Source organism: Bubalus kerabau, chromosome 5 (genome assembly GCF_029407905.1).
Source record: "Bubalus kerabau isolate K-KA32 ecotype Philippines breed swamp buffalo chromosome 5, PCC_UOA_SB_1v2, whole genome shotgun sequence".
Classification (NCBI taxonomy): Eukaryota; Metazoa; Chordata; class Mammalia; order Artiodactyla; family Bovidae; genus Bubalus; species Bubalus kerabau.
The window spans coordinates 1,165,491-1,184,216 of NC_073628.1; the positions used below are offsets into that span (position 1 = coordinate 1,165,491).

The 18,726-nt window shown below is 66.7% G+C and overlaps 1 protein-coding gene across 2 annotated transcripts; it reads right to left on the bottom strand.

The window, feature by feature from the left end:
- Nucleotides 1-351: 351 nt before the first annotated feature.
- On the bottom strand, nucleotides 352-16,303 carry DUSP8 (dual specificity phosphatase 8). Of its 2 annotated transcripts, XM_055580508.1 has the most exons (7): nucleotides 16,034-16,303; nucleotides 10,200-10,537; nucleotides 8,621-8,759; nucleotides 4,862-5,028; nucleotides 4,224-4,383; nucleotides 3,970-4,093; nucleotides 352-3,748 (listed from the first exon to the last, which is right to left on the bottom strand). In XM_055580508.1, the coding sequence occupies exons 2-7, from the start codon at nucleotides 10,428-10,430 to the stop codon at nucleotides 2,707-2,709; spliced, it is 1,863 nt and encodes a 620-aa protein (XP_055436483.1). In that variant the 5' UTR covers nucleotides 10,431-10,537; nucleotides 16,034-16,303; the 3' UTR covers nucleotides 352-2,706. The 2 variants fall into 2 exon arrangements, with proteins under 2 accessions (XP_055436483.1, XP_055436482.1); XM_055580507.1 differs by lacking the exon at nucleotides 16,034-16,303 and having other exon boundaries at nucleotides 10,200-14,377.
- Nucleotides 16,304-18,726: the final 2,423 nt, after the last annotated feature.

Here is an 18,726-nt window from a genome sequence, read left to right on the forward strand (position 1 = left end):
GTGTGGAACTGCTCCCAGCAGTTATTTCTGGAGAGAGGGTTGGGGGGAGCTGAAGGCCGAAACTGAGATTACCTTTTATATAGTTCTACGTTATTTAAATTCTCAGTAGCTTGAAACAGCAAAAAAAAAAAAAAAAAAGGCTGTTCTACATCCTACATCTGCCCGTCCCCCCTCCCCCCTCCCCCCTGCCCCCTGGGTTTAGGGTTCTGGGTTCAGAGCCAGAGTGGGGGGCAGTCTGGCCTTCCAGGTCCCATACCCTCCACCTCCTGGCCCCAGGAAGCCCCTCCACACCACCTCCCACCAGCCTGAAGAAAGAGGCAGCCAGACGCATGGAGAAAACACCCATCTCAGGATTTATTACAACACGTTGTTTCCAAATACAAAAGAAGGGGACAGGACAGGGAGCAGAGAGCGGCCGCGATGGGGGAGGGGGTGGAGAGGAGGGGCGGGCAGGTGGGTGGGCGGCCCAGTCCAGAGGGACCAGGAGCCGGGTGGGCGGACCTGCCACCTCTCCTCCGCTGGACTTTCCAGCAAATAATAGGAGGGGGCCAGGTCCATTCTGGGGACCCCATGCCAGGGCACTGGGCCGGCAGGGAGGGGAGGGCCCTGGGGCCCCACTCTGCACCTCCCAGGGAGTGGGTGGGACTGACCAGGAAAGGGCTCTTGCTGGGTGCCTGGTGCCCCCCGCATGGGGAGAGGCGTGGGCTGGGGGGCTGAGACCAGGACTTCTCCCTTCACAACAACTCACTTCAGCCAGTGTCTCAAGAGCAAAAGCCCCCATGTGCCCCGGGCCAGAAGCCACAGGGCACCGGCAGCCCTGGAGAAGGACGGAGGGAGGGGATCGGGCCGTGGGACCTGCCCCCAGGGCTGTGGGGCTCAACCAGTGGCCCCCACCACTGTCTCCTGGACAGCACAGGCGTGGGGTGCGGAGAGGGGACCAGTGCATCCTCCACACCCAGGGTCACCTCCGAAACCCAACGCGATAGACAGACAGGAGGCAGATTTACATAATCAATAATAATAATAATAAACCAATAATAATAAATACTTAAACCTCTAATCCATAGATTGCAAATACAACAATGATAGCTTATTTTCTTGGGGGAACGGGGTGGGGACAGAGGGAACAGGAACAGGACTTTTGCTCAAAGGAGGTTTGACGGGACAGGAGCTGGGGTCAAAAGAAGAACAAACAGAATAAACAGCTGGAGGGCAGCTGGGGGCAGGCAACTCCCGCCCACCTGCCCAAGCACTCAGTCCTGCCCAGGCCACCCCTCCAGCCAGGCCTTGGCCTCTTACCAAGTGACCAGCATCCACTCCTGGATGCTCCAGGACATCTGAAGGTCGGGGGACACCCACTCCTGCTGCCAAAAGCCTTGGGTCCCCCTGATCCCCAGATGGTGGGGGGTGAGGATAGCTGGGGCTTTTCTCCTGCCCTCACCCCCAGGCTGGCCCACCTGGGCCAAAAAGCTAATGGGGGTTGGGGACTGGCATGTCACCTCGAAGATATCAGGGAGACTTGGGAGGGGAGCGCTCCACAGGAGAGGGGTGTATGGGGTTTTTCTCCTCTGAGGGCCCTGTGGGGGCTGGCAGACATGGGGGACACCTCCAGCATCTGCTCACATGAGGGGCCTTTAGCTGGAGGGGGCTCTCCCAAGTGAAGGAAAGCCTCCACACCCCACCCCACCTCCACCCAGAGGCATGAGGTGCCTCCTCTGAGAGGCACCTCGACCGGCAGAACAAGACCCTGAATCTATCTGCCCTCCGACCAGTGGAGCCAGCGCGGCTGGCCCAGCTATTCCCACTGCCCCCCAGGGGCCAAGCTCCCCCTCTGCCAGTTCCCCACTTGGCAGCTGGCGCTGGGAGGGGGGGGGCACAAGGTGGAGGAGAGGGTAGCAGCCTCCTCGGAACTGGAACTAAGGCTGGACCCAGGCTCAGACGCGAGTGGGGCTGTTCCACCTCCACCCTGCCCTGGGGACTCATGTCCCCTCACACTCAGAGCCCCCTTCTCTGCACTGCTAGCCTCTTCCGGACCCCACCCTGGCCCCCCAACACCTGGCAGGCAACAGGCTGGGGGGATGGGTGGCAGGGACGCCCTCGGTGGCACTGAGACTTAGTGCCTGGAGCTGGCAGGGGGCTGTGAGCGCCTCCTTGGGGGGCCCCCCGGCTCCCGGGACACCCCCTCCCATCTATGGCTTTGGTGAGGAGCCGAGCCGGGAGAGGAGCAGAGAAGGGAGGGGCAGGAGAGGACGCAGCGGGAGAGCAGGGAGGCTCTGCGGCTCAGTCTGCGGCAAAGGTTTTCTATCCTTTTTTCCCCTTTTCTTATGTAAAAAGTGCACGAAAGCTCAGCAGCCTCTTTGCAATGGTCAGCAGTGTTTCCTGGGGGAGGGGGCAGGGAACCCCAGGCCTGGCACCCCAGCTTGCAACTGAAGGTGGCCTCATATTGCTTAGAAACGTGGGTTTCAGTTTAAATACCAGACAGTAAAAATAGAGCTCCGAGGACCGCCCGCACTGTTGCCAAATCATTGCCAGAATGAACAGCTTAAATAAATAAAAAATTGAAATATTTACTTCTCGATAAAAATCGCAGTAAAACCATTTACCTTTCTTTGCATTATATATAATATATATTTATAGCGGGCCCAGCCGAGGGCAGCCAAGGGCTCGGGGCGCCGCGTCCCCGCGGAGAGGCCGCTCCGGCCGCGGTCAGGACACCTCGATGACCTCCACGCTGCCCGAGAAGCTGGCCTGCTTGCCCAGCGCGGCCAGCTCCTCGCCGCGCGCGCGCCCCTCCACCATGCCCTCCTCGAATTCCATTTGGCAGCTCCGGCGCTTAAACTGCGTCTCGGGGGCCGGCTCGTCGGGCCAGCCGGTCCTCGCGTCCCGGGCCTCGGGCCTCGCCGCATCCCGCCGCCGCAGGTCGCCGCCGCCCGCGCCCGGGCCCCCGGCCCGGCCGAAGGGTGCGAACCGCGCGCCGCCCGCGCCCTGTGCGCCCTCGGGGCTGCAGCACCACGGCCCGTCGGGGGAGGGCGTGCCCGGGGAGTCGAGCGGCGGCGCCCAGCCCCCGGGGCCGGCCGGCTGGCCGGGGCCGGGCAGCCCGGGTGCCGACAGGGCCGAGAGGCCGTGCCGCGGAGTCTGCCGGGTGGCGTCGCCGAAGTTCAGGCCGAGGCCGTGCGCCGGGGAGCGCGCCGGGGAGCCGGCTGGGGGCCGGGGCCGCCGGCGTAGCCGGGGGCGCGGCTCGGGCGCCGCGTCCGGGCTGTCAGGGCTTGGGGAAGGCAGGCCCAACGTGCCCCCGGACGGGCTGTCCAGTTTGCAGAGCTTGGGGGCCTCCCCGGGGTCCGGGGGCCCAGGGTCGTCAGGCCGCCGGCTCGGGGTGTAGGCCGACTTTATGTCCAGCGAGAAGGAGCGCTTGAGGCGGTTGGTGTCCTGGAGGCGGTCGGAGGAGAGGTGCAGGCCGCAGAGGCCCTGCTGCAGCGCGCTGGTGGCAGGGGCGGGGCCGGGGGCCTCCGCACCCCCTGTCTGTGCAGCCTCCCTGGAGGCGGCGTTCGCAGCACTCTCTGAGGTAGGTGGTGGTGGCGGCGGCGGCGGCAGTGGGGCGGCAGGGCCCGGCAGGGGCTCCGGGGTCCCGGGGTGGGACGCCCCGTCGCCTTGCAGGGCGGCCAGCAGCTTCAGGCTGCGCTCGTACTCCAGCAGCTGGCCCAGGAAATTGAAGTTGGGCGAGATGGACGGGCGCCGGTCCTTCACGAACCTGGGGGAGAGCCGCGGGATGCGGGCAGGGCTCCGGCCGGGCCAGGCAGCTCCCCAGGCTCGCCCCAGCCCCCAGTGCCCACTCGGGGGCACCTAGCTGCTGGGCAGACCCCAGTGGGCCAGGGCTGGGCTCAGGCCTCCTCCCCGGCCCAGAACGGTGGCTCCGCGGACGGACGAGCAGGTGGAGGGGGCGGGGCGAGCGGGTGGAGGGGGCGGCGCTACCTGTAGGCGTCGTCCGAGGACATCCCCATGGTCTTCATGATGTAGGCGATGGCGATGGTGGCAGAGCGGGAGATGCCGGCCAGACAGTGGACGATGACTTGGCAGCTGGACAACTTGGCTTTATCTGGGGACGGGGGTCCACGTGAGTGCTGGGGCCGCACAGCCCTTCCCTTCCCCCAGGTTTCCCCCGCCCTCTCCCGCCCCCCCCCCCCAGCCCTCCCCGGGCCTGGGCGAGAGGGTGCCGGCCACCTCACCGATGAACTCGATGGACTTGTCCAGCCAGGGCAGCAGCTTTTCGCAGTAGTTGTCATTGATGGGAATGCGCAGGAAACGGCTCTCGCAGATGAAGTCGGGCTTGGGGCAGGAGTTGCTGGCGTTGAGGACGTAGCTTATTCCGTTTTGGGTCATCAGATCCTGGGAGGGTAGGGAACAGGGTGGAAGCGGGTGCAGCCGGCTGAAAACTGGGATGCCCCTCGCTAGGTGGAGGGGTGGGGGGCCGCTCCTGCAAGGCCCGCCCACAGCCTGCTTCCCGCTCCCAGGAATTTTAAGGCTGCGCTGCCTGGGCGGTGGCTTTACCCTCTTTCCGCGTCACCATTTTTAAAACACGGGGTTCTTTCAGGGCTGGCCAGGGGCCCAGTGACATCAGCAGTCTGGCATGTAGGCTGCAGAGCCAAAGGGGCAGGGAGCCGCCTCTTTGCCCAGCCCTGCCAGACCCTGCCCCCGCCCTGCCCTGGTCTTGCCGGGACCTCTGGGGTCCTGTGAAACCACCGGCAGGCTCACACCCGGGCGTATCTACCCCCTACATCGACGGTCAGCTCCCCCACCCCCGCACTCCCCCCCCCCCCCACCCCAGGCCAGCCCAGGAGAGGCTCCGCTCCGGCTGCACACACACCTTGTTCAGGACATCCTTCTGAGAGCCCAGGTAGAGGTGAGGCAGGATGCGGGTCAAGCCCACGCTGGGCACAGGGAGGCAGGGCTGGGAGAGGCTCATGGGAAGCAGGGTAGCAGGCTTGCCCTCGCAGAGGCCGGGGAAGCAGGAGGAGAAGGTGGCAAAGCCCCCTGCGGGCGGATGGATGAGACGCGTGTCAGGCGGTGGGCTGGATGGGGAAGGAGAGCAGCTGCCCAGCCTCCCCCTGCACAGACCCCAGCCCAGTCTGCCGGCAAGCCCCTGGCTGGAGCACCTGGTCTCCGTGCTGGTCCTGGAGGGCTCCAGGCTGTCCCGCTCCCATCACCCGCCCCTAAGCCCACATCCCTCCTCATGCCAATCAGGGGCTGGCCTCCCTCAGGACGCCGCTGTGATGCCCATAAAAGTGGAGGCCGCACAAATGACCAGTCAGCACGCAGCACACGCAGCACCCACGCACAGGCAGCTTCAGAGGCCACAGGGGTCTTCACGCTTTGGCGTGGGGCCAGGCTGGGCCTGCCCGCCTCTCCCCCAGGGCTGATGCAATCCCTCCAGTTGGCTGGGAGCCCCGGGCCAGGCTTGGATGCCAGGACAGAGAGGCAAGGGCTTCTGAGGGCCACTCCCCCCGTGCCCTGGGCATGACATCACTCTCTGGAGCTGGCACAGCACACAGGGCCATGTGCGCTCGGGTTAAGGCTCCATTCCACCCAGCAGGGGACGACGGAGGAGCAGAGGCTGGGCTGAGAAAGGAGCTCTGGGGACTGGGGCACGCAGGCCACACGCTTTACACGTGGCCGGCGTGTGTCCTGCCTCCTTGCCCGCGCATATACGTTGGACTGCACGTGGGCAGAAGGAGCCCCTCCGCTGGTCAGGAAGGGGCTGAGGGGGACCCACGGGCACACACTGGACTCAGCGAGTGACCTCGGGCTTCGGTGTCCTGGTCCTGCCTGCCCCAGACACTGTGCTGAGGTTCATGGAAGTGGATAAGCGAACAGCCAGGTCACGGCCGACCTGTCCCCAGGAGGCGGCAGAGGGGCGAGGCGAGGGCCCGCAGACACAGCTGGGGCCAGACCTGGCTGATTCCTGAAGACAGAGATGCCTGGCGACCTCGCTCTTCACCTAGACCCAGCTCAGAGAAACCAGAGTGCCTGCCTCGTGCATTCCTGGGGCCCCTAACCAAGGTTGGACTTTGGGGGACCATGACCTCCAGGTTAGGGGCATGGAGGTGTCAGCCGTGGAGGGGAGCTCGCTGGCTGCATGGGGAGAAGCAGGTGACAGAGGCACGGGCACTGCTGCTCAGGTCCCGAGGGGAGGCCGGCCGGGCCGTAGCTCACTGTGCAGAGCCAGGGACGCCCGTGGGGGAGGGGCGGGGCCTGCACCATCTCTCAGAAGACCCTTCTCTGCCAGTCCCTTTCCTCTGCTCTCTGAGCAGCAAAGACAGGCAAGTGTGTGGGGTGGAGAATTCCACCAGGAACCCCCTCTTCCTAAGGAGAGCCTCTAGGAGGGGCAGAGATCTGCCAGCCTTTGCTGCAATTTCTGGAACCCCCAAGAACGCCCTCCAGGCAGAGTCAGGCAGCTTAGAGTGCTCCCTGTAGCCTCCCGTCCTCCCATGATTTCCGGACACCCCAGGGCCTGGGAATGGGTGACATGGGAGGGGCAGCATCTGTGCCAGCAGCCCTGGACCGTCTGTCCCCCACTCCCCCGGGTGCAGCCCTCTCAGGACCTGGGGAGGTGCTCAGATCTCCTAAGGCTCTCCAGGGCACCCTCCTTCGGTAGGGTAGCCCCCCCTCCCCAACCATGCCTTGCAGGTTGGGAAAAACGCGCGTCCCGGGAGGCACTCCTGGCCCCACCCACCTCTGTCACTGCGCGCTCCAGTGAGGATGCGGCTCGGCCAGGATTTGGGGGCGCGCCCCGGAGCCCCCGCTGCCCGCCGCAGTCCCTGCCCGCCGCAGTCCCGGGCTGGGGCGGCACCCGCCCTCCGCGCAGGGGCCACAAGCCCCGGAGTCCTCTCCGCCGGGTCCAGGGGTGGCGCGCAGGGGCTGGGCGGCCCGCGGCGACCACACCGGCCCGCATTCCGTGCATCCCTTAAAGCGCCAGGCGCGAGTCCCCATGCCCGCCGGGAGTCATGGCCAGTAGCCGTGCGGGAGAGGCGCGGCGTGGTCTGGGCACCGGCTCTGGACCCCGGCGCGACCCGCTTCCACCGCTCGCTCCCGCAAAGCGCCCCGCCCTGGAGTTCCCTTCTCCCTGGCTGTGCCGCGCGTCTCCCTGGCGCCTCTCCTCCCACCCACGGAGGGGTCTGTCCTTCCCGCGGGCGTCTGCCCAGCCCGCTCCGTGTGCCTAGCTCGCTGGGCCGACGGCCTGCCTCTAACCCTTCAGCCCTGCCCTTCTCCAGGGTTCGGGTGGGCGCTGCCCCAAGCCTGGTCCCTCCTCAGGGTCATGACTGCTCCCTGGCTTGCTCCTCAGAGAAACGGGGGAAACCCTCTAACCCTGGGGTGGGGCACAGCCAGGTCGCAGGGGACTTCCCACCCAGCTCACCTGGGACAGACCAGCAAGGGCCCTGGGCAGCCCAGGGGGAAGCGGGGCGCTGCTCGGGGACCCGCTTCTCAAATGTCTGGGAGGGCCTCTGGTGTCATGTGCAGCAAGGGCACGCACACGCGTGTGTGTGCACACACACAGGGGCTCCCGGGGACTGCGGGCAGACCAGGACACCTGTGACGCCCCCTCCGCTCGGCCCACACAGCCCCAGGGCATATCAGCTGTGTCAGCTCTGCAGCTCTGTGGCTTCTGGCTCCCAGAGCTCACACATGCACACACACACACACACCCCATCCACACATGGAGAGCACAGCACACGCTCACAGGACCCGTTCTCTGAGGGGTCTGCCCGGAGCCCCGGCCCCCGGCAGCTGCAGGAGCAGTCTGCAGCCCCTCTCCTCACAGGAGGGCTGGCCTGGTGCTCCCAATGCCCGTCATGCTCAGGAGGTGCTCAGGGCAGGTGTCAGAATGAAGAGCAGCACCCTAGCAGCTGTGTGATGGTGGGGGTGATGCCGGTGTGGGCCCTCCCCCCACCCCCTCCTGCTGTAGCCCAGGGTACCCAGGCAGGGAGGTCGCACATCCCGGGGGACAGGCCCTGGGCCACCTGGGGAGGGGGCTGGCCAGTCTGATCTGGGGGAATGTAAGCCCCATGGGGACATCCCCCTGGCAGATAGCGGTGGTGATCAAATAGGCGGTTGCTAGGCTCCCTGTGCCAGCTGGGAGCATTCAGAGGACCCCCCAGTGGGGGATCAATTCCCGCTCAGACTAGGGTTCCCCAGGGTGGGGCCTATGCCTCCTCCCTCAGACTGTATGCGTGTGTCTGTGTGTGTGTGCGCGCGCGCGCACGTGTGCAGGTGGGGGGGTAGCTTCCAAGGTACACCAGGTCTTTGCCTAGATCCCCCCATTTCCCCTGCCTCAGGCCTGTGTCGGGGTTTCCCACTGTCCATGTCTCACCTGCTGGTGGTGGGCCTGGGCCCTCGCTGGAGGGGGGACCTGAAGTGTGGGGGCCCGGGGGAGGGGGTCGGAGGAGTCCCTGAGAACTCAGAGCTCCCGAGCTTCGCCTCCACTGGGTCCCCACTGCCCCAGCAGACGCTGGGCCCTGGGCTTAGAGAGGAGAGCAGAGGCCGATCCGGAACGTGACCCTTTGGACGTGCCCCCCCACCCCCGCCCCCGCCCTGCCGCCAGCCGGGGAGAGAGGCCTCGGGAAGGCACCTGTGAGGATGGCCACGCTGTCGAAGCAGCCGTCAAGCTTGCTGAGCAGGATGGACAGGAAGCTGTCTGCGGCCAGCACGCTGGCGTCCCGGGTGCTCTGGTCGTAGACCACCACGTCCTGAGGCTCCGCGGCCTCCATCTGGGCAGAGGGCAGAGGTCAGGGGGGCCAGGTGCCCGCCAGTCGCCGCATCCCCTGCCGCCTCCGCTGCTGCTGGTCAGGCGGTGGAAAGGGGGGCCTGTCCCTGTGGTGCCTCCAAGGCAGGGAGGGCGGGCGCCCAGCCACGGTGTACCCTGGACAGCTGACTGTGCAGCCACAGGGCAGCCCCGGAGCAGGGAGGGTCGGGGGACACAGCCCCTGAGGCAGCCACGCTCCCCCGTACAGTGAACAGACACCGGGGCCCAGCCCCCGTGGAGGAGACGCGGGGCAGGCGTGAGTTCGCAGGAGGCGCGTGCGGGCGCCCTGACCTCCGGGGCACAGGGAGGCCTGGCTGGCTCCCAGGGAGGCCGAGGGCCCCAGGAGGCACACGTTGGGGATTCGGAAGGCTGGGTGGGGGGACCTCTGGGTCTGGGGTCTCCTTCTGTCCCTGGCCAGTGATGGGGCCTCCGGAGGCTGCAGCAGGCCCTCCTTGCCCCCAGCCATCCCAGTGGCAGCAGTGGGAAGCTGGGGCCCACCGGCCCTCCCCTCTCTGCTACCAGCTGGGGGCCCAGATGTGAGCCGCTGGGCTCGGAGCAGCTGGTGGCCCCCCCCAACACGCTGAGCCCTTAAGCCTGCTGAGCTGCCAGCCCTGGGCCGATGATGTCACCGACAGCCAATGGAAGAGCATTCTGGCCCAGCACTTGCTGGGGGTTATTCATCACCGGATTCCCCTCACTGGAGGCCGCAGGGGACTCCCGTCTGGCTCCTCTCACATCCCAGCTCTGCCCCAAGCAGGGCCAGTGACCAAGACTCCTCCCTGAGCCTCTGGGTGGGGGGCTCAAACCTCCCCCACGCGGGCTTCCCAGGTCACAGTCCAGTGTGGGCTCGATGCCCCTGGGCAACAGAGACAACTGTTGCCTGCAGGTGACCAGAGACGGTCTTGCAGGCCTCGGAGAGAACTCCTGGTCCTCAGGACTCCAGGGGGAGAGACCGGGGCTGGATGCCCCTGTGCCTGTGTGAGCCCCCCAGCTGCCCGTCTGGTCCTCTTCCGAGTCCTCAGGGTGGTCAGAGTGGGCCTAGCCGCCCCCCCTCGCTGCCCGTCTGTCTCCCGTGTCCCCTCTGGCTCCATCCACGGCCCGGGCACAGCCACACCACGTGGCTGGGCCCTGCATGGAGGCCTCTGTGTGGGGCTGAGTGGGGATCTGGGCAGGGTCAGTGGCTCTGTGGGGAGGGCGGGAAGCTGGTAGGAGGGTGTTGAGTCTGTCGGCGGAGGGTCACCCTGGGGAGGAGCTCTCTTGTAGGCCTAAGGTGGACAGGGGCGCTGCCTGCCAATGGCTTGGAATCTGACCCCGAGGAGCACAGGGCAGCTTCAAGGGCAGAAAAAGGGAAGGCTGCCCCAGCCCTGGCTCCCGGAGGAGCCAGAGAGGCGGGCGGGCTGCATACCTGGCTGCGGGCAGCAGGCTGGATCAGCTCAGCGATGGTCACTTTGCCCTGCTGTAAACGCCGCTTCACCAGCTTGGAGCAGCAGATGTTGACGGAGCTGAGTACGTGCCAGCTGTTGTACTCCACGAAGGAGCGGCTGTCGATGACCAGCGGCCCCCCGGGCCCACCCCGCAGCAGGCTGGCCAGCCTCTTGGCATCCATCACCTTCCGTGGGAGCCGGTCCCCGGCCATGGCGCGGCAGTGGGCGGTGGGGAGGGGCGACCCCGGGAGCGGGCAGGGGCAGCTCCAACGGCCTGGACGTGGCCTAGGGTTTGGAGTGCCCAGGCATGGCGCCAGACCTGCGGGGAGAGGCGGACGGTCAGTGGTCCCGCAGGCCCCTGGGCCTCGGACGGGCTGGCAAGGGGACTGGTCCAAGGGCAGCAGCGCGTCTGGGGCTGACACATGCCAGTGGGGAGGGTTCTTGCTCCCTCTGGCTCCTTCATGGAGGTTGGGCTCCCTAAGCCCGCTGCTTTCCCATTGGGGTCTGTGACCCTGGGAAGGGTGCTCGGGAGGGGCTGGTCCCATCCTGAGCCCTCCAGGTCACAGCGCCAGCCTCTCAGCAGGATGTGGCAAGGCGAGTGGGGACCACAGAAGGCAGGACCGCAGGACTCAGGCAGGATGAGGCCCGAGGGTCCCTCCCCCAGGCCCGGGCCCCCCGGATGCTCACCCCTCCTAGAGCACCCCCTTCTGCCTCCGCGTTGCCTGTCCTGTCTTGGGGATACAGGTCTCTCCCTGCCCCCCACTTTCTGGATGGCGTGGCCCGCTGGCTCCATAAGCCGATCATCTGGATGGGGTGGAGGGCAGGGCACTGACTGGGCCGGGAGCTCTGCGTCCCAGTTCTGCGGGCCAGGGTTCAGGCACACAGGGGGCCAGCCTCCTCCTCCTTCTGCAGGGCTGGGTCACACACTTACGAAATGGGGCAGACACTATGACGGGGCACCACAGACTCATCAGTGCCCTGGGGTTGAGGAGGCCCCTTTGGGAGCCTGGGGGGTGCAAGGATTGCGGTGCGGCGGAGGGCACCCAAGGATAGTGGCCAGCGGTGAGTGTGGGTGACTGTGTAGGACCCTCGGGCTCAGGGGTGACTGGAGGGAGTAGGAGGTGGGTGGGACGTGAGGCTCTGGAGTCTGGGCAGAAGCCCCCTCTGATTTGGTGCCAAGCCTCTGCCACCACTGGCCCACCTGCCAAGACTGGCCTTTCTCAACGCCCCCCCTCCCAGGCCTCACAGTGCCCAGGGAGGCATGCATCTTCAGGATGACGAGTTTGCTCGAAAGCTGGGGAAACTGAGGCTCAGGGGAGGGGTGGGATCAACCCAAGGTCGCATCAAGGACACTGGACAGAAAGGGGCCCACGGCCGCCCTGATCACCCGGGGTCTCTCCTCTGCCAGCTTGGGGGCGGGGAGGCTGAGAGACGGACTCCCCCACAGGGCCAGTGAGGGAACTCCCTGGGTAAGCCCCTCGCTGGCAGCCACAGAGGGTGCTGGGGTGCAGCGCTTGGAGACACGCCTCGCCTTTCAGTCAGCACTGCCGGCCCTGGGGGCAGTGGCCACTGTCTCTGTGCCAGCCCTTGGGATGAGCTCCCAGGCTGGTGGGGGGTGCCGGGGGTCACAGAGGAGTAGGTGCACGGCAGGTGGGGACTGGCCCGCCTGGCACGGGCAGCCCAGGGCTGGGCAACTGGAGCTGGTGCCAAGGGAGGCCCTGGGCAGTGCTGGGAGCTCGAGGTCCTGCTCACAGATGCTGCTCCTCAGGCGCTTGGGCGCCTTGATGGTGGGGGCAGGGCCTGGGGTGCAGACGGGGCCCTGCCCTCCTGAGGGCCATGGCAAGACAGTGGGTCTGCCTGCTGAGGGGCCCGACCTGCTCTGAGGCCTCTGTCCATGTGCCCAGGGGTTCCCAACTCGACTCCTGGTCGAGCGGTTTTGAGAGGTTTTTCCAAGTTCTTGCCTGACTCCCTTCAAGGCTGGGACAGGACCCGCCTCCAGGCCCCCCTGACCCACCTGGGCAGAGCCTCCCACCGTGGGGTGTGGGACCTGCATCCAGTCCAGAGGCCCAGGACCCCGACAAGGAGGCCGTGGGGTGGGGACACCATGGGCAGAGCCTCCTCCCATGGGGGGAGGTGGGGCGGGGGAGGAGGCCTTTGCTGCCCCTGCGGCCAGCCTGCTGGCCCCTGCCCTCCAGTCCTTACACTGCCGGAGGGGCGTGAAGGGGTGCCCACTGCATGGAGGGGAAAGGAGGCTGGCGGAGGGGCAGGGAGGCGAGGCCGGAGACCCGCGGAGGAGAGGGGGCAGGGGCTGGAGGGGTGGACGGCTGGCCTGTGGGCCCACCTGGTACCTGGTCCCCACCCCTGGCTGCTGAGGAGCCTCTGGCTTGGCCCTATTAACCACTGTAATATTGTTATTCGCAGCTGAGGGGGACTCATTAGCAAGTTGGCACCTCCGTTGTTGCCATGGCAACAGCAGGGGTGCCAGGCAACCGCTGCTCCTGCGGCAGCAGGCGGAGCTGCAGAGCCAGGTCCGCTCCTCGCCCGCTCCCCGCGCCCGCCCTCAGGTGCCCAGCAGCTGGGTGGGACCACCTCAGCCCCGCCCGCCCCACCAGGTCCTAACCCTCCAGTCACCTCCCACATGCACAGGCTCACTCTCCCATCCTGGGGAGCCCTGCCCTTCCTGGGCGGGACCCCCTGCATCGTGCTGGCCCCCAGGCCCTCCTTGGGCAGACCCCTCACCTCCCCAGCTGCGACACGCAGAGCAGGGCGCAGAGCTGGGCAGAGCAGGGGCGGGTGGAGATGCTGCAATAGGCCAGGCGGCGCAGAGGAAATGCATGTGTAGGGGCTTGGGCCTCCCGGCTTTTAAGGACCCCCTGCAGGCTCAGCCGAGACCCTCCCCTGGGGAGGGAGCACCCAGAGCCTAGGTCAGCTGGGAGCCTGGGTCAGCCCCACCAGAGGGCAGCAGCCAGGAGACAGGGTCCCAGGCCAGAAGCAGGAGGAGCCCCGCCCCTCCCTGCCTGCCGCTGGGCCAGGCCTGGGAGGCCACAGGCACCGCCTCCCTGCTTTCCTGGGGTCCACGGCGCCGCCTGGCCCTCATGTGAAATACAGGCTGGACACAGCCCTTTGCCACTGGCCACGCTCATGGCACATACTTACCCGGTTCCCACAATCCATCCCAGCCCCGTGTGCCATGATTCACACGTGTGTGCGCGTTCACGTGGTCACTGCACGCGTGTCCTCACCTTCTGCACGCGAGTGCCCGAGATTCCAGCACGCCCCAGCCCCAGATGCAGCCACAGCCTCTCCTCACCAGCTCCCATGGCCTCCAAGAGGGACATCCATGTCCCTCAGCACGTGTACAACCAGAAAACTCCCAACTAGGGGCATCTTCACCATGGCACTTTGTGCTCAGCATCAGGGGATCGCGGGAATCCCAGGGACAGGCAGACACAGACCGTGGCCACCACTCAGCGTGGCTCCGGCCTGGCGGAGCCAGGTCACAAAGGCAGGCCTCAGGCAGAGCTGACGGCGGACAGACCCCCGGTGTTGGGTTTCTGGCTCACTCTGACCCTGGGGCAGGCTTGGAGGCAGAAACTGCTACCCTCTGGAAGCCAGGAGAGAGGCTGGCAGGGGTGGCCTCTCATAGGCAGGGCCCACGTGCTCACCAGGTTTGCTCTCTGCACCGCCCCCCAGCTCTCTGAGATGACTGGCACAGGACCCAAGCTGCGTCCACTCTGTCCTGGCTGCTCTTGGCAAGGCCAGGCAGAGCCAGCCTAACCTGGGGAGGCTATGGACTTGGGAGACAGTGGGGTGGGGCTCTACCCTCAGTGCCCAGGAGTTGGGGCTGAACTGGGACTGGAGGGCTTGGCACAAGGGTCCTCGGGGAGGCAGGCTCAGGATGCACCAGTCTTGGCTTCCTCTGCTCCTGCCTAGCTGGTTTTATCCCCGCTGATCTGCAGGACTTCTACTGGGCACCCCTCCCCCATGCTAACTGCCGGGGCCAGCGCCCACCAGTCACCGTCTGACGTTCAGGCAGAGGGGGCCTCAGCCTGTGCAGTCTGACGGTCTCAGCCAGAGCCTCATCACTGTTGCTGTGGGCTCGCCCCTTCCTCTCCTCTCCCTGGGAGCTGCACATCTAGGAGACAGGCAGACAACCTCCGCTTCCTCCACCCCCGGCCTACGGGCCCCCCACCCCCCACCCCAAGCTCTTTGCAGCTTCTGGGCCTCAAGGTCAGCCTCAGCCTAGAGGAGAGGTGATGCTGGGAAGGGTCCTGGTGTGGAAAGGGGCTTCAAACATCTTTCTGCATCTCTGTGCTTGGAACCTGCCCTTTCCAGAGGCAGCCTCTGGGACCCAGGAAGCTTCCGGAGGGCAGCAGGGGACTAGAACCTGCCTAGCAACTCCCCCAGGGCCCTAGGCTGACTACAGCAGGAGGTATTTCAGTTAGACTTCAGGACGAACTCCCAGTCCCTGGTCACATGACCTGGCCATCTTTGGCGGATGCTTATCAACCATCTGAGGAGCAAATGCCAGGGACACCTGCCCTCTTGGGGCAGGACAGGGGTGCTGGATGCTACCTGCGTTTCCTGGGCTGCTGTGGGAGCAAGAAGGACTCGGGGAGACGCTGGGAACGGACAGTCCCTAAGACCTCCACAGACCCCCAGGAGCAGAGGGCACAAGGCAAGAAGAACCCCCTCCCCTTCACCAAGCTGCGCAAGAAAACTGCAGACCGCACACTCCACCCGTCGCCTTTCTCCCCCATCCTACGGAGGCCGCCCACCCCCACCCCATCACTGAGAGCCCAGGCCCCAACGCTCCCCCTTGCAAAGTCAGTACATTTTTTGCAGCAGGAAATTAGAAGGTAAATTCTCCCAGAAGGGATGACCTCGTGCAGACTGGGCCCATTTCTGCCCCTTCCCCTCCAGGCCAGACTATTACATACCCTTCACCCCAAGGTGGGTGCACAGGCTGAAGGAGGCTGGTTGCACTCAGCCTGGCAGTGCCAGCCCCTCCCCCAGCACCCGCCGCGTCTGCAGCAGGCTGGCGGCTGGCCTTTATTCCGCAGAGGCCAGCTGAGCTCCCTGAGGTGGGGGTGCCCATCGCAGCCTGGCAAGACAGGGGAGAAGGCCAGACACGGAGCGAACGTCTCCTGAGGCTGCCACCCGCCAAACGCCCTGAGCTCCAACGGCCCAGGCCGCCGCATCTCCGCGCCCGGCCCTGGAAAGGAAGATCCTCTTCAATCCTGGTCCCTCTGTGTGTGTGTTGTGGGGGGGGGGGTGGCTTTTTGGGGGGCACATGGGGCTCAGATAGATCCACGCTCGATCTTAATGGTCGTCCTCGTCCTTAATTCATGCCCCTCCCCCACCAAAATAAGAAAGAATCGCGCGTAGAAAGGAGGCGAAGCGGTGGCCGGGTGTGTGCCGGGCCGGGGTCCGCGGGAGGCGGGGGAAGGACTTCTCGGTCGGGTCCGCGGCGCTCCTGAGGGCCGGTGGGGGCCGCTCATCTCCAGGCCATCTCCTCTTCCCCGTGCCCGCCCCCGCGCAGCCCCCCGAGCGCTCCCGATGCAGCGCCCACCCGGCCGAGCCGGGCGCTCGGGCCTCGCGCCGGTGATCCCCTAGCCCCTCGGCGCCCCGCGCGTACCCCCAGGCCCTCGGCGCCCCGCGCGAACCCCCAGCACCCCGGCGCCTCGCGCGTCGCCCCCAGGCCCCCAGCGCCCCGCGCGACCCCCCTCAGCCCCGCCTGCGCCCCGCACGAAAACCACCCCCCGGCCCCGCCGGCGCCCCGCGCGTCCCCCAGCCCCACCGGCGCCCCGCTCACCTCGCTCTCGCTCGCCTCAGGCCGGCACCCGGGACCTGCGCTGCGCTCAGCGCGCCCGCTCCGCCGCGCAGCCCATGGGCCCGGCGGGGGCCCGCGCAGCCGGGGCCGGGGGAGCGCGCGGGTCGCCGCCGTCGCCGCCGCCGCGGGGAGCGCTCTCACGGGCCCGAGCGCGCGCACTGCGGGCGGGCACGCGCGCATCCCACCCCGCGGCTCGGCGGGCGCGGCCGGGGCTGCTCCGGCTCGGGCTCGGGCTCGGGGTCCGGCGTCCGGCGGGGCGGGGGGCGGGGGCCGCGGAGCCGGCTTGGCCGCCGCGCTCGGCCGCGAGTGACAGGCCCGGGGCGGAGGGCGGGGCCGCCGGCGGGGATGAGGTCATGCCGAGCGAAAAAAGCCCCTGACGTCACCTGCAGCCAATCAGCGCACGCGGCTCGGGGGCAGGTGACGTCAGCCAGCGCCCCGGCTCCGGGTGCAGATTAGAGGCGGCGGCCGTGGGGGGCGGGGGCCGGCCTCCGCGCCGTCGCCGGGCGCCCTCTGCCCTCCCCTCTTGCCCTGGCCCCGGCTCTTAAAGGGGCCGCGCGGCCTCCGATCCCGCGCCTGGAACCTCACCTCCAGGAAGCCCTCCGGGCCCCAGCGCTCCGCCCCACCCGGAGACCCCCCAGTCTCATCTTACACCCGCGGAGGGTCCAGTCTTCCGGGTCCCGAGCGCGAGCGTCCTCTCTCCACCGGCCTGGCAGGAGCTGCCCCCCACCCCACCCCACCCCCGGCAGTCTTTGTTCGAGCGGGGCCTGCCGCGGGCAGCGGCTTCTCTAGCCCGGGACGGGTACGAGCGCACCCCGCGAGCCCGGCCCAGGCGGCGCTTTACCTTAGGCACGCGCGCGTCCCCTCTCCACGAGCCCTGGCGGTGGGAGCCCGGGTCTGCATTTTACGGGGTGGGAGGTGGAGTGGGAAGCTCAGAGGCGAGAAGGTGTGCCTCTGGTCACACATCTGAACTCTGGTGGGACGTGGTGGCCCCCTGGGCAGCACTGTACCCCCAGCCTTTGTCGCTTCCAATTAGAAGTCCACCTTAAGCGGCGCTCTCGGGACCCGCCCTCGCAGGGTGCCCCCCAGCCCGGTAAAGGCAGTTGAGGGTCCGCCCCAGCCGACCGCTGTTGGAACACGAGCCCTCGGCCGCTTGGACTCTGGTTGTCCAGAGCGGGAGCAAACATAGGTAATTACACCTCAGGCGGTGTCTGCCGGAAACACCCCGGAGCGTGGAGGGGAGCGTCCGGGAGGCCACCCCAGGATGGACAGACAGCGACTGGAGGCCACGGAGGCGCAGGGACCCCCGCAGGCTGCGAAGACCTCGTCCTTCCGCCGGCTCGGGGCAGCCGCAGGGCGGGGTGGGGGGCATGTTTCGGGCATCTGTGTTGTGCCAGGTGTGTACCTGTGCCAGGCCCTGGGGGCCTCGCTCTGAGGAGGGGAGAAAGACTTCTGCCTAGGGGGCCAAGGAACCCCGGGAGCTTTCGAAGGTGATAATTGGGCGGGGGGAATGTTGTGACCAGACGACCCAAACATTCCTTAACCCCCGTCCCCAGGGCTGCCCAGTGGAGAGTGAGGGCGGGGCCTCCTCTAGCCCGTGGGGGCATCTCAGGGCTCTGAGAGGCTTCGGCCCCCCGGAGAGCGCAGCTCCTTCGCCTGGAGGGACGGATCTGAGAGGCGCCCTCAGCCTCGGCTGTTTGAATGAAGGGTCACAAAAATCCTTGCAGGAGACTGCTTTCTATACGCTCCTGGGACAGGTGGGCCCTCGGGACCCTAGAGCTGTGAGTGCAGCTGGGGAAGGTCGTGATGGCCAGGGCCTCCACTGGGCCCTCTCTTTCCCACTCTCAATTCTCCTGACCTCTGGCTTCAGAGCTTTGTCCCCAGTAGGTGCTTAGTAAGCCCTTGGGGCCTCTCCCTTACTAGCCTGAGCACTCAGGTGTGAGTATTTGGGTGTGTGTGTGTGGAGGAGAGTGTGTTCTTTTTTTTATTTTTTATTTTAGGAGAGTGTGTTCTTGACTCCGAGCCAGCACTTTGGATAACAAACATCGTGGGGTGGGGGTGGGGCGGGGCTATCCCGGAAGGAAGCACTGGCTAACTCCAGGGCTGTTTGGGGCTGGGGCTGGGTTGAGGTCCTTCCTCTTTCCCTGCCCCAGGTGGAACCGAAGGAGTAAGGTGTTGCTGAGGAGAGAAGCCCTGGCTGGAGGTGGACCCTGAACTCAGCGAGATGCCCAGCCCAGGTGCATAGCCAGGTCAGGTCTGGATGGAGTGTAGGGTGTGGCGGGGAGCTTGTTGCATTTGGGCTCATTCCATGTCTGAAGAGTGGGGGAGGCTTGCTCCTGGGAGAGGGTAGGAAGATTCAGGCTGAGCCCCGCAGCTGGCTGGGTGGCCTGAGCCCATATCAGAGGCCCTTGGGGAAGCATGGACAGAACCCAAAGGGCCTGGGACCCTCAGGAGTGGGGGACAGGGGAACTGTCAGCTGGGCTGGGAGGACTCCCCGCTCTCTTGCTCCCTAGGCCAGATCCAGGATGAGCCCAGTAGAGAGGGCAAGGGAGGACCGTCCAAGTGGCTCCTCTTCTGCCCAGCCCAGGCGTGGTCAGCGCCTGCATGTGGCCAAGGGCAGCTCCTGGCTCTGTCCTTGAGCAGGCGGCAGTAAACTGAGGGGAGGGGTGGTGTCCTCG